This window comes from Esox lucius, chromosome 8 (genome assembly GCF_011004845.1).
Source record: "Esox lucius isolate fEsoLuc1 chromosome 8, fEsoLuc1.pri, whole genome shotgun sequence".
Classification (NCBI taxonomy): domain Eukaryota; kingdom Metazoa; phylum Chordata; class Actinopteri; order Esociformes; family Esocidae; genus Esox; species Esox lucius.
In genome coordinates this window covers 12,482,471-12,497,205 of record NC_047576.1, presented here as the reverse complement: position 1 = coordinate 12,497,205, position 14,735 = coordinate 12,482,471, and the positions used below count along the sequence as shown (strand labels likewise).

Below are 14,735 nucleotides of genomic sequence, written 5' to 3'. Positions count from 1 at the left end.
GGAACACTTCAAAATGTCCTGTTATCAATCCAATTTATTTATAAAGCCCTTTTTACAACAGCAGTTGTCACAAAGTGCTTTACAGAGACACCCGGCCTTAAACCCCTGTTATGATTGTATTAGATCAAATAAAAATGAAACAATTCAGATCTTAATGAATAAATGACCAAAAAGGGCACAGTTCCATTTACAAACAGTGCTTCGGTAATGCACATTAAAATTAATTAATAAGAAAGTTATTCATATGGAACTTTTCAACATAGAAAAGAATGAACACACCTTAAGGTGTACTAAGTTGTTGGAGCACATTTAAAAAAAAAAAAACATATTGTTATTTTAGGGTTATACCATATGCTGTACATTACACCTGATACATTATACTGTATCATTTATCTACTTATCCAACAATACCATTTTTATGTCTCAACTTCTCAGACGGCACACTGAGCAGATACTACTTGTTTATGCCAACATTTCCATCAAATGTAGCTAAATGCATATATGTTAAGTAAAAGTTAAACATTAAAAAAAGAATTTCCTCCAAACTGACCCTAACTTAAAGTGTAATACAGTTTTGAAATCAACAACCAAGAACACTGTATTTATTTCCATGGCAGTCCATCATAATAATTATTGACCCCCAAAACTGTCACGGTTTTAGGGAAGGCAGGACACGTGGCGCAGAGCAAGTAACAGGAAACATCCTTTTATTACATCTTCGTATGAACAAAAACCAACAAAACAAAAGAGGAGAACCAGACCACAAACTGAGGCATAACACACAAACATTGATCCACAAACTAAAGCACTCAAAGAGCAACTAAAATAAGATCACCAATTAGATGCTATGTGGAGCAGCTGCCTCATTTGGGTCCAACCCAAACAGCCACCCTGAGATGTGGCCCCTAGGTGCATAGAGATGCCTAGAGGCCCCCAGCCAAGACCTGACAAAAACAGAAGAAGACGTCTCTCTTTCTTTGTAAACATTTATCAAGTTATTGTTTGGTTTAGTAGACAAAATGAAAAATACATTGTCCAGTAATGATGGAACAACAAAATGGCCACCATGCTGCCAGGAAGACATGGCTCCCTTGCTGTAAATGTTCAAGACCCCAAATTGTTCATGTGTACCAAATGTCATACTTTTATGATCATGTTCTATGCATTTGTCCTATCCATGCCTAATCCAAATGGATAACATTTGAAAAACTGGCCCCAGGACTGTAATGGAATTAAAAGAAAAGCCCCTAATGCCAAGGAATAGAGGGTTGCCATGCCAACAAAGATTGAGGATATTTGAGGGTCCATTTGGGAATCTGTCTCAATACTGACATCTGTGCAATCAGATTTTTTATCCAGGGCCAAGAATGGACGTTCATAGAAATATCGAGACAGAGCAGCAAGGAAGGTGACTGTGTGCTGAAATCCATATTGTAAAAGTGAGATTGAATCCATCCTCTAACAGGCTACTAACAAAATCGAATGTACAACCCACTAAGGGAAAAAAGTAGATTACGTAGATTAACTACGTAAACGGCTGATATTCAAACAACTGTTTTGTTGTTTTGAACTTAGAATACATTTGCTTTGGGGTATTTGGGAGAGCGCATAGGGGATTTACTTATATGCCCTATGGTTTAGGTTAAATCTCTAGGGTCCACTTTTATTATCCTCCGAGAAATGCATTTCACACTAACAATCACATCATTCTAGAAAGGTTTTGGTAAACAACACAGTGATTCAACATAGTAGGCTAGTGCTGAAGGCTAGTTGGTCATAGCAAAAAAGAAAAAGGCTGCATTCAGCACATTTCCTTGGAAACTGTGACGATTTCTTAAGGGGTAAAGCTGTCATAATGAATGCAGTCCTCATCATCATGATAGACAACTGTACGCGACACGGTAAAACTAAATAAACTCTGACAAAACAGATATTTTAGAGTCAGAATAGAAAGCAAAGATCGCGTTGATTTTCAGTCATTTTCGAGCTAATGCGCACGAGAGCGAAAACTGGACTCAGTTACGGTTAATCATTTTGCATAGGCAATTTGTTGTTTAAGCCTATACACATTGCCACAGTAGTATCATAAAGTACGATAATGTCCATAATGTTGTATTATGGATATTATTGTTTATTCGCCAAGGAACACACCCACTCCATCTGCTGTCAGCCATCATATTGTGAGCGCAGAGAAAACACGTTTTAATAATACCGTAGGCCTATTACTCAGTCAATGAATCTTTATCAAAATATATATTTAATAAATCATATATATTGACAAGATGAGTTTTGCAAATTCAGAACATTATAATTAGGTGCGGTATAATCTTAATGATGTTACCGTCGTGTTAGTCAAGTGTTGACGGTGGTCGCTACACTTCATCCACAGAAAATATTTTATTCACTTGAATTGGAATAATTAACCAACAATTTGACTAGTCAATTATTAAAAACGTAGTGTTTCACTATGTTGTTTAGGCTCCCACAATTGACACGTTTTCTGTCAGCATTAACTGCAATTGGATAAAAGAAAACGGAGCAAATAGTTACCAGAATATACGATAATTTCTTTCAAAAGCCTAGGTTAGGGTTATTCACTTACCTCCAACACACAGCAATGACATCTCAGTTCTATGATCGTTCCCAGATGTCTTCCACCGGCTCCGTTCCTTCAATCAGAATAGATATCGGTCTCTAGCCTTTATAAATAGTTAAGAGTCAGGTCCCTGTCTAAGCTATTGCATGTCACGGTTCTTTGTGACATAAAAATACCCTCTCAAGCCCTTTCTTTGTCAGCTTTACCATTCAAACGCTGTATCTGAATCAATTAGGGTGCTATACTTCCTCCTCCTCAGCTCTCCGCTCCCCGAACAGCCATCTTGGTACAGCACCACCACTGTGAGGACAGTTCCGAGACTGACGTCACGTTAGTGATGAAGTGATGCGATTGACCAACCATGCTCGGAACACCTATCAGGCCCTTCCATCCTTAAGTAGTTCGTGATCCTGCCGGAATTCACAATGTAGACTACAGCGTCTTCTAACACAAAATTACTACAAGTATACTCAGTATACATTCATTTGTATACAAATAGAATTGAGTTAAGTATTATTAGAATTTAGGTAATACATAAAGATCGAACAAATCCTTTGAATAACCCTTTAAACTGATGTACAGATTAGTTCACATCTTCTGTGCCCAGAATTAGACTCCCTTTTTTACACAAATCAATCAGAAACACCCATTTAGGATGTAAACTACTTTATTCTGTACAGAGTGGATCGAAACAATCCAAGAATGGTCAATTTTATTAACTGACTTTACTATATCTTTTTTGAAAGAGTGGAAACCCAATCATATCAACCCAACCACCAACATTTGTACATAGACCTATACCACCATCTGGTGGGATGGAGAGACTAGGGTCAGACAGTTGGTCCCAAAACCCTGTTTTCCCCTAATGCTACCCATTGTGAAGCAACCGGCAGCTGCTATGAACTCGTCACACCATTTCAGACATCCATGAGTCACAAATTTCAATGTGCGTCATATTTTTATTGACATCCAGGAAATGACACATTTGTTTATTGTAAATTGATATGCTTACAAAGAATACAAAAACATTCATTTCAAATTCATAGAAATAAATCATGACAAAAAAATCTAAATCCAAAACTCCCCACTCCAAAACAAATATCAATAACATAAACATTTCTGAAAACATTGCTGCAATCTTTTCCAGTTAATTTGGTCTCTCATTTGACACCAGCACACATCTGAACCTCCTTATTTCAAGTGAAGACACCTGGAAAAGGTCATTCACTCCAAAAATGCATGTAAACTGTTTCTTCCAAAAATCATCAAGAACTATAGATGGGTTCAGGTATGGCTGCTTTGACACAACTCTCTCCACCAACATACACATACAGACGCACAATTACAGAGTAACGTTGTACGGACTGAGATGCAGTATATATATAATCTGTATGTTACACCAGAAAGACATCCCACCTATCCATTAACTACACTGTGAACCGCATCAATTTCACCTGTCATTACACCATCCAGGGATCCACATCAAGTTGTTATAGGTGAAGGCCCTCATAGCTTCTCACTGAAAATAAAGTGAGGGAAAATACTGTTAGAAGTGTGATCCTCCATAGACAATAAGTTATACTGTATGCATGCTGACCTAGCAAGAGTTTTCATTTGACAAGGTTAGGGATATGTTTTGCTCACAAATCAATGACAGAATCCTCATGGGAACCCTTCCCATCCACCCATGGCCCTATATTGTTTTGGTATTTGCATAAACATCCCAAAGATGGTAGATTGAAAAAGAATCAACCCCAATATATATACACACACATTTTCTTTATTATTATAATTTTTTACATTCACACAGCTCATGAAATCCATTAGCAACATGTTTTTATTTAGAATCATTTCAAACTATTCAGAAACTTTTTTAATCTTCTCCCATAATATCTTTTTGAAAGATCCCTAATGTGCAATATTTCGATTTTCACATGTGTATATGTAAACGTGAAATGTCTCAGTGGTCAAGGATATAGCCAACATGTATGCAAGTAATTCAACTGATCCAGAGCAAATTACAGAAAGCGCCCAACATTTTCTGTCCCACACTGGCCACCTTGTGAGAATTAAAACCACAAACACGGACTATACAAAACAGGATTAATTAACCTATCAATAGCTGTGCATATTGTGCCACAGTGAGATTTCTTAATTTTTGCATGAGTTTGATTTAATGAATGTCTGTTTCTGTAAATGGTCGGCTGGCTGTTGTATCCCAGTTAAACCGCTAACCATATGCATTCCTATTCAATGATGCCATACAGTCAAAATAACAGTGTTTATATGTCTAGTGATATTGCCTTAGCTATACAGTTAGTGGTTGCACAAAAAAACACTAAAGCATGGGTGTGAATAACGTAACTGATTACGTGTTTCCAATTAAAAAAGGGTTAAATGCAAAGTATCAGTGAACAGCACAGCACTGTACCTTTTACAAGATGTAAGTGTAATATTGTACTGCCAATGATATTTGGAAAGTGTTGTCAAAACAAGTAATGTTCAACATCCACACACGGTGTTAGGAAATGAAGACTGTGGCAGTGTTAAAAGGACAACACTTACTTCTCATGTAAGCAATTCACATTTGACACCCATTGTTCAGTTTACTGATCTGAATTGTCTATGCAGGTCTCCAGCTACCCAGAGCAGTCTAACATGATGCCTAATGTGCCTTGAGTGTGCATATCTGTGCCAAACATTGCAATGAAACATCCAACAAATGCCCAGTGTTGTGCGGATCAAATGCTTAATGTTAAGCAAATCCAGAACAAAATTAAGGAGAGAAGAGACTGTTCCTCCCCTGAGGCGCCAATGCCCTTTTCAAGACAGACCGAGTGGAGAAAACAACAGGCGACGCAAGCATTTAACAGTTTCAAGAGTCAGATGAAAATGTCACTCTTATTAGGGGTTTGGCAGTGAAACCCTATGGTAGTGCTTAGCATTGACTATTATTCTACAACGCCATTCCCAAAAAGACGCTGTGTAAAATGGAAATAAAAACAGAATGTAAAGATGTGAAAATCATTTGAACACTATATTCAATAGACATTTTTTCAAATACAACATTTAAAATGTTAAAACTGAATTTCTTTATTGTTCCTTGAAATATATATATGCCCACTTTGAATCTGATTTTTTAAAAGCTGGGAAAGGGGACACAAAAGACTGGAAAAGTTGTGCAAAACAAAAAAAGAACCAGGTGCAACGTCTCACAACTTATTAGGTTAATAGGCAACAGGTCAGTTACATGACTGGGTAAGAAAACAGCATCCCAGAGAAGATTAGTCTTTCAGAAGTAAAGATGGGGAGAGGTTCACCACTCTGTGAAAGACTGCACAGGCAAATAGTGCGACAATTTAAGAATAACGTTCCTCGACGTAAAATTGTTGAGTTTGGGGATCTCAGTCTATGGTACATAATATCATTATAAGATTCAGAGAATCCTGAGACATCTCTGTACGAAAGGGACAAAGCCAAAAAACAAATATTGGATGGCTGTGATGTTCGGGTCCTCAGGCAGCACTGCATTAAAAACAGACAATTCTGTAGTGGAAATTGCTGCATGGGCTCCGGAACATTCCTGAAAACCACTGTCTGTGGACACAGTACATCACTGCATCCACAAATGCAAGGTAAAACCCTCCATGTAAAGAAGAAACCAGATATTAACAAGATACTGAAACACAGCCACATTCTCTGGACCTGAGCTCATTTTAGAGGCATAGTGGAAAACTGTCTTGAAATTATTTTTGGGAATTATGCACTTCGTCCTCCAGGCTAAAAAGGAAAGGGACCATCCGGCTTGTTATCAGCGCACAGTTCAAACGCCAACATCAGGGATGGTATGGGGGTGCATTCATGCACATGGCAAGGGTGACTTGCTCATCTGTGAAGGCACTATTAATGCTGAATATATATACAGGTTTTGGAGCAACATATGCTGCCATCCAGACAACATATTTTTCAGGGAAGGCCTTGCTTATTTCAACAAGACAATGCCAAACCACATTCTGCACGTATAACAACAGCATGGCTCAGTAGTAAAATGTTCACCCATGGAAAACATATGGTCCATTATGAAACAAAAAAAGACAAAGGAGACCCCAAACTGTCGCGCATCTGAAATCCTGTACCAAGCAAGAATGGGAGAATTTCACTTTCAAAACTACAGCAACTGAACTCCTCAGTTACCGAAAGCTTACAGTGTTGTTAAGAGAAGAGGAGATGAAACATAGTGGTAAACATTCCCCTATCCCAGATTATTTTTTAAATATGTTGCAGGCATCAAATTCAAAATGGGCATATTTTTCCAAAAACAATAACACTCAGTTTCATCAATTGATATGTTGTATTTGTACTAAATTATCTGCACATCATTGTATTGTGTTTTTATTTGCATTTTACACAGTGTCCCAATGTTTCAAGGTTGTAATAATTATTTTGAGAATGATGGTTAAAAAGGGCTCCTTACTATGAGACTGGAGGCCCCAGAAGGCTACAAATATGCATGGTTGTAAAGGCCCAAGGGCCACACGCTAATGCAATGGCAGTATACCTCATGGAGGTATGATGATTTTACCATCATTAAAGGGTATTATCAATATCAAGCATTTAAAATATTAGGAAATGCCATCTTATGTTTCAGGAATGTTTAGTAAGGTTAAAAATGACATAGAAGTTGCCTAAAGTAGAAACATAACTGTCTGTGTCATTTTGATAGACACAGATGCTGCCAGGTGGAAATACGGTCCCACAATGTTAAACTATACTTATTTTATAACATGAAGCTGACATAATTTTTATAAGTATACCCCTTTATTAATAAAGGCTCACGTCCCCTGTCATAATTCAGAATGTCTACGTCTCAAGGCATCACGTCCTCATCCCAGGTGTGTTACCTGTCTAAGTGAGAAAGGACATGGTGTAGCTGTGCCAGCAAGGCCCGGTGCTCATGAGGGTTGGTCTCCAGAGTACCAACCAGGCGACTCAGGTAAGAGTCCAGGGTACCAAGAGAAGGGGTCTCACCTGTGCCTGCAAAGGGGGGGGAAGAAAACTGTATATATGATTTCAACCTTATTTGGATAACATTACGCATTGACAGATACAAATACTGAAGCTAAAAGTTCTTTGAAAACATTAAATGTCTTGTACAGCTCATCAATGTCCGTTTGGGCCTATTTACATCAACTGACTACTTTCAAAGAAAGGAAACATGACATGAATAATTGCAGCCAAGTCGTAAACGGAGACTTGGGCTGAGTTTCAGTGGGAGAGATGACGGGAGGGCCCCGTGACATGGTGCTGACCTGGCAGGGCCACAGTGGACAGACTGCTGACAAGTGTGTGTTTGATGGCCAACAGGTGCCTGTGCAGGGTTTGGGTCCGGAGCTCATCCTGCCCCAGCTCAGCTTCCAGCCTCTCTTTGGCAGTGTACATGTCCGCGATGTGTTTCTGCAGAACAGCATTCTGCTCTTCAAACTCCACATTGGCTTTACGTAGACGCCGCAGCTCTGCTTCCCGGGCTGCGGGCAGAGACAGTAGCGTTAGCGGGGAAACATTACTTTGCTAATTTAGGCTTTGTATGTACCAGACTCCCTCCTTCACATCTCCATTACCCTTGTTTTGGTCCAAGAACTCCTCTGTGAATATTGGAACATCAAATCTGTTGGACAGATGATCTGTAACCTAGAAGACATGGTTAAAAAAAAAAAATCCCATTAATACATGACACAAAAGGTATAACAGTAGTCAGTCTAAAACTTGTGACTCTTAGCCATCCAACATGCATTAGGGCATGACATAAAACAATGTACCTTTTGAGCAGCAGATCCAGAGCTATTAGCATTGATAATGACAGATGGAGCCTCTTCTAAAAAACGATAAACATACCAAACGTCATTTGAAACTGTATACTAAAGAAAATTACATTTACTTATACAGTACATACAACTAGGGCTGGGCGATATGGCCCAAAACTTGTGATGTATTCAAGGTTTTTGTTGATATTAATGACAATATATTTATTTGTATATATAATCTTAAAATATACTTTATAAAACACAACCTTTAGTTTTTGTATATACTGTTTAAGCTCGAGAAAGAAAAGTGGTTTCGTTTAATACAACTTTTAATATTAGTAATCAATAAAACAAACAAAAAATCTAAATAGTGCAAACAATGTAACATTGGTGTGCAGCATTCTAACTACATGCCAAATGAAACATCCTCTCTAATTCTGAATAAGTTATAAGCAACATTAGTAATATCAGGATATTCACTATAACAATATTTTCATTATTGAATCACTTTAAAAAAAATAATTGAATACTATACTAATTATTGCCCAGCCCTACATACAACCTAATCCAAACGAACATATTCACTAGACAAGTGAGGCAAACAAGTAAAGACGATTATAAAATTGACATTTACAAAGGAACAGTTTTACGCAACCTGATGAAACTGGAGCAAAACACACCAAAACTTACCCCTCTTGACCTTCTTGTCCTGGATCTTTGCACTGGTGATCTGATAGGCCTCACTCTGTTGATATTCCTTCAGCTCACGGGCATACTGCAGCTTCTCTCGCTCCGCTTCATCAAGGAAGCGCTGTCAGGACAGCACAGACATTAGTCCACACCAAAACACACACAAGATGTCAATACACCACTATGTTGTGTCTATAACATAGGCTACTGATATGACTTTCCTCAGATCTTTCCCTGTGGTTCCAGAAGCTTCTATGTGTGTGCAGATCACATTCAGTGCCTGTTTTTCTATTTGCCACTGTCACCCCCATTATAATCAGGAATGGTTAGTGGTAGTTTATAGAAAACCACACTGTGATTTGAATTGGGTAAAGGATAAAAAAAAAAACATCAAAGATACCGTGTTTAAGCATTAGAAAGAAGTTCAAAGCTGTAGTTCATTGGTAAAACTGCTGGCTACATGCACATACGTGGCTCCCCAGAGACCAGGCTTCAATGTAGCATAATAAATGTCTGTTGAGGAAGACTGGAGTGCATTCGACAAAGAGGACTTTCTGGCCCCACCAAGTCTCCAACAGACCCCGAGTGATGTTACTCAGGGGTCCTGCATATCATTTGCTTCTCTAAAGATCTGGAACACCAGGTGTGGGCCGTCAGCCCCACCCTCCTGAGCTCACCTGGAGAGGTGTGAAATTCTGAGCAAACTAAAAGCATGATATTGTGGACATTTATCTGTAGTGTTTGGATTTCCCCTGTTCCCCATAAAGGGCCGAATAATCTGATATGCTTTATTAAACTGGACGGGTTATGGATCAAACTGTGGGCATCCCTGAGTTCTGAGTCTAAGTGGACCTGGGAACTCATCACATTGTGGGCATCCCTGAGTTCTGGGTCTTTGGGTAGGCCTAGGAACATATGCCATTGTGGGAATCCCTGAGTTCTGGGTCTTTGTGTAAGACTAGGAACATGTGCCATTGTGGGCATGCCTGAGTTCTGGGTTTCTGGGTAGGACCAGGAACATATGCCATTGTGGGCATCCCTGAGTTCTGGGTCTTTGGGTAGACCTAAGAACATATGCCATTGTGGGCATGCCTGAGTTCTGGGTATCTGGGTAGGCTCAGGAACATATGCCATTGTGGGAATCCCTGAGTTCTGGGTCTTTGTGTAGGACTAGGAACGTGCCATTGTGGGCATGCCTGAGTTCTGGGTATCTGGGTAGGCCCAGGAACATATGCCATTGTGGGCATCCCTGAGTTATGGGTTTCTGACCAGTCTGACTGGACCCAGAAACACATGTCATTTTAGGCTCATGATGAAAGGAGTAACTAACCTTTACCAAGGACTTCCAACATATGGTCATTTACGACAACACTTATTTACTAACAATATGGAGTCAGATTATAAATGTATATTTATTTGTCACTAAGGTTACGTTCCCTTGCACTCATTCCCTAGCTGTCCCACGGTAACCTAAGTGGGCTAACCTTTCAATCCACTCTCTCACACACTTCACTACATCAATACCCATCTATAACCTCTACTGTATCAGTTTTTAAAGAGTAATATTTCTATATTATCGCTACAACTATATTTTTCATCCAGCCATCAGGTACCTGTTTGTCATGAGGTGCTAAACGGCTCCACTCGGCGCCGAGCCTCTTGGTGATTTCGGGAAACGGCAAGTCGGGGTGCTTAGCGCGTATCTGCTCTCGCCGTTCATTCAAGAAGCGCACATATCCAGTCACTGGTGCCTTGGGACCATTGGGCAAAACCTTCTTTCTCTTCTTACCCTTGGGCCAACCTCTCTTCTTCACAGGCTGTACAGAAAGAGAACGGATATGCTATCCAGGATGAAAAGATCAAACAATAGCCATGTCAAAGCGTGTATAAACAATAACAATTAAAAACGTAAAACCTCATCATAAAACTACACACTAGGTCAGTTCATAAAACCTTTTTTAGCAACATATGGATAATCACAGAGGGGGTACTGTGGGTAAACACAGAGGGGGTACTGTGGGTAAACGCAGACGGCACTAGGTTTCATGTCAGTGTATGTGGGGTCCTTCCCACTTCTCTTGCCTCTTCTTGTGCTGCATCAGAGGACATGCCTCTTGGTGGAGGTCCGTCATTTTGTTCCTGCTTCACACCTCCCATGATATCCTTATCCCTGTGAATGATCTGAAAGTTTGATGTATTGGATTAAAAAGACCACTAGGGAGGTATTACTCACTTACGGTGTTGCTGATAGCGTCAGAGGAATATGACAGCAGGGTTTCATCCATATTTATATAACTGACAAGATAGCTATTAATATTACAGGGACTGTAATATGGAATGTGGTTTGGAGTCAATTGAACTGCAAAGGAAACGCACACACTAAGTATTGCACTCGGCGTTATGGTGCTGAAAATGGTAGACAACATACAGTGCTAAATAGGGCAATTTCCAAAAATAAAATAAAAACAGAACTAGGGCTTTCTCCTGTGGCGCTCCACATTTGTGAAATGATCAAGAGGTAGGTGTACACCGTCCTCCATACCTGAGAGTAATGGGCGGTGTAGATTACTTTTTCCTTCTCTTCAAATCAGAAAGCCTTGATACAACTGTTCATTAACTAGCTTCGCAACTGTCAAAAAACTTTAGGCAGTTGCCAAAATATGCTGTTTTGGTGAACAACCATGTTTACTGCTGTTACGCATCAAATTTACTTCCAAAAAAGGTCTGAAGAAATATTTATAATCAACTGAGAATTATCTAGCCTCTGCATATTCTCAATTGGAGATTTGTCTTCTAATCCTTCTCTAAACCCAGATGGTGATGGAGATGGTGAGGATGGACTCAACGACTGATGCTATGAGTATAGTTATGAGGTGCAGGACTAAATTCTATAAGCACTACTTAAATAAATGTGAGCTGGGAATATACTCAACTTCAAAGAACAATTGGGCTGTGTTATACGGCCAAATAAATACTTATTACAGATCTAACCGCTTTAAAAACAGTTAATAAAAGCAATAAGAGAATCGTAGGTTTAGTAAATGTGTTCAGGCACTCCGCGTTGCGTCTTAAGAACAATTCTTATCTTTGGAACACCGGCCATTTACAACACACGGATCAGACTTACTGGTTACGTATAGGCCTACTCGTTGTCGTATACTCAGTTGCCAAGTACTGAACTATTTATCATTTCAGAACGAGTGGAGAATACTCATATACTATACTTGTGGCCAAAAACATGCACAAGCGAAAATTTTAGCTATACAGCTAATTATGCAGCTAGAATAAAGTCATGATCGTGACACAGTTCTGATAACGATGTAGTCTTGCATTCATAATTTTGGGTTTAGTTAGCTAAACAAGGTGGTTAACTTTAGCTAAATAACTACCGAACTAACAAACCATAGTTATGTTTTATAATGTTAGCTGTAGCGTTAGCAATAATCGATGGGACGGACAATGGGAAAACGGTAGGTGCTACAGTAGCTAAATAATAATAGTACAGTCACTGGCATAAAATGCGTCAGATATATAAGTAAATATGCAATAAAGATTTAACTCACAATAAATGAACTTTTGCATACACAATTAATGTATTTCTGTTGTTATGTAATATTGTACTACGTACCCCTTTTTTTGGTTCTCTTAACGGGCGAGTTCATTATTCATCCATTCGCCCCATAAGTGAATTCTCCAACTGCCTCAACCTAATCCGGAAGAGCGTCTTCGTATTGCTGATTGGCTGACACAGTAACGTTCACATGATTGGTTAGTTAATTCTGATAGAAATGAAACTTTGTATTCGCGCTTCTGATTGTTTCTGCTAAACGGCGATATGCCTCAAAGGCCCTGCATCTGAAAATACGTCTGAAACGTACAGATCTAATGTATTTATATTTACTGAATCAGTATTTCTGCTGTCATTTCGGTATGTATTATGATAAGTGTAACTTATTGTAATAATGTGATATTAAACTAGTATTTGATCTATATGCTATTATTATAATTGGTTAGTAACTGGACATATGATCTTTGTTTGCCGGGTCAAATGTTGTGACTTGGCTTTTGAACTTGCTCTGCAACAACCACAGAGGAGTCATGCAACTATTTAGAGATCTCATCTGTCCTAAATCCTAAATTGCCCCCCTTCTGGTCAGCCCTCTGTTTAAAGGGTTCCAGCTCCAGACCTCACAGCTCAGATAAATCCTCATGGGATGACGTTCACGTTGGCTACATCAGTCGAGTGTGTTATGGATGTAAAAAGTAATCAAAACATGCCACTGGTGCTATTTAAAAACCTTGTTAAATCGTGTGTATTCTCTTTAATACCATGACTGTTTTCTCATTAGCTGAGAATGCTGTTTGAAGTGATTGTTACAATATTGGTCATATACTTATAAATCTACTGCAAACCGCTTAAAATATATGGGCTATATCAGATGAACAAAACAAAAAGGATGAATCAAGAACATTGAACACAGGGGTATACATTCAGACAAAGAGACACAAGGCTTCATAGACACATAAGGTTTGCATTGCTTTGTAATTTTTGTAAAATTAAATAAAAGTTTCAAATAATGCATGAACTAAATTTTACAAATTTTTGCACTACTTTAGGCCATTTTAATTAATGCATAAAGTATTTTTCATACATTATAAAAAATATTACAATATACATATTGTTCTGGTCTAAATCCTAATTATGAAATAAAAGTAGAACATCTTTACTATTAAGTTTGCCCTAAGTAATCAAAAAGAATCGAAATCAGTCAAGAACAACTTAGTATATATACAACCATAAAATAAATTAATAATATTTTCTCATTTTTACAAAAAAAAAAAAATTCTGCTAAATAATACACAACTTTCGAATAACCTGTATTTCAGAGTAAAATGAATGTACAATCTTAAATTACACTTTTTGTTAGTGATGCAATACTTCTTACTTAACCTCCATACAGCTTGATTGTTCCTTTTTTTGTTTTTCATGTGATAGAAGTTCTTGCAAAAATATCTGTATTGTACTTATTATTTCTGAAATAATAATATTAATTATATATATATATATATATATATATATATATATATATATATATATATACATATATATATATATTAAAATAGAATAATACATTGTTTTTTATATTTATTTTTTGTCTTAAGATCTGATTGTGTTATTCAAAATGGTACTCAAATTAAATCATGCCTTCTAATACATTATTTATATTTGAGACCAAACACCCCTCTCTTATGGTCTGTCCCATTTTGTTCTCAAGGCAGCAGCCGAAAGCCTCTAGGTAGCTTAATCAGTCAGGGCCTGCTACGCTACAGAAGAAATGGTTTTAAAAAGCAAAGTTTTAAAAATATGAAACGCTCATATATGAGTGAGGCAGAATAAGTAAGTAACAGTAGTAACTTAGCAGCTGTGGCTATTACTGAATATGATGGTGACAGTCACATTAGAAAGCATTATCCATGACCTGGACCATCACGAATGACCACCAGACAGAGGTTAACAAGACATGAATTACATTCCACCATATTGTTCTTCTAACAGCACACATTGTGATTACAATGCCGCCAATTTTGATTGACTGTTATGGACAGTGCTACTGATCACAAATTAGCAATGTTGACGTTTGCCCTCC

General features: G+C 38.1%; 2 protein-coding genes across 15 annotated transcripts in view; both read right to left on the bottom strand.

Moving 5' to 3' along the window:
- unc13a (unc-13 homolog A (C. elegans)) overlaps window positions 1-2,900 on the bottom strand; it is a 60,852-nt gene extending 57,952 nt beyond the window's left edge. For 11 of the 13 annotated variants that reach the window (XM_020048956.3, XM_020048961.3, XM_020048958.3 and 8 more), the window contains exons 1-2: window positions 2,803-2,900; window positions 2,603-2,669 (exon numbers count right to left, since the gene is read on the bottom strand). In XM_020048956.3, coding sequence (XP_019904515.3) covers window positions 2,603-2,669; window positions 2,803-2,805 — 70 coding nt within the window. In that variant the 5' untranslated portion in view covers window positions 2,806-2,900. Of the gene's footprint in view, window positions 1-2,602 lie in introns of all 13 variants that reach the window. The other 2 variants (XM_020048960.3, XM_034293702.1) reach the window with 1 other exon arrangement.
- A 635-nt stretch (window positions 2,901-3,535) lies between these two features.
- On the bottom strand, window positions 3,536-12,848 carry hmg20b (high mobility group 20B). Of its 2 annotated transcripts, none has more exons than XM_010871651.3 (9): window positions 12,716-12,848; window positions 11,170-11,268; window positions 10,701-10,928; window positions 9,088-9,208; window positions 8,413-8,468; window positions 8,215-8,284; window positions 7,906-8,121; window positions 7,498-7,630; window positions 3,536-4,115 (listed from the first exon to the last, which is right to left on the bottom strand). In XM_010871651.3, the coding sequence occupies exons 2-9, from the start codon at window positions 11,242-11,244 to the stop codon at window positions 4,103-4,105; spliced, it is 912 nt and encodes a 303-aa protein (XP_010869953.1). In that variant the 5' UTR covers window positions 11,245-11,268; window positions 12,716-12,848; the 3' UTR covers window positions 3,536-4,102. The 2 variants fall into 2 exon arrangements, with proteins under 2 accessions (XP_010869953.1, XP_010869955.1); XM_010871653.3 differs by having other exon boundaries at window positions 10,701-10,904.
- Between the last annotated feature and the right edge of the window lie 1,887 nt (window positions 12,849-14,735).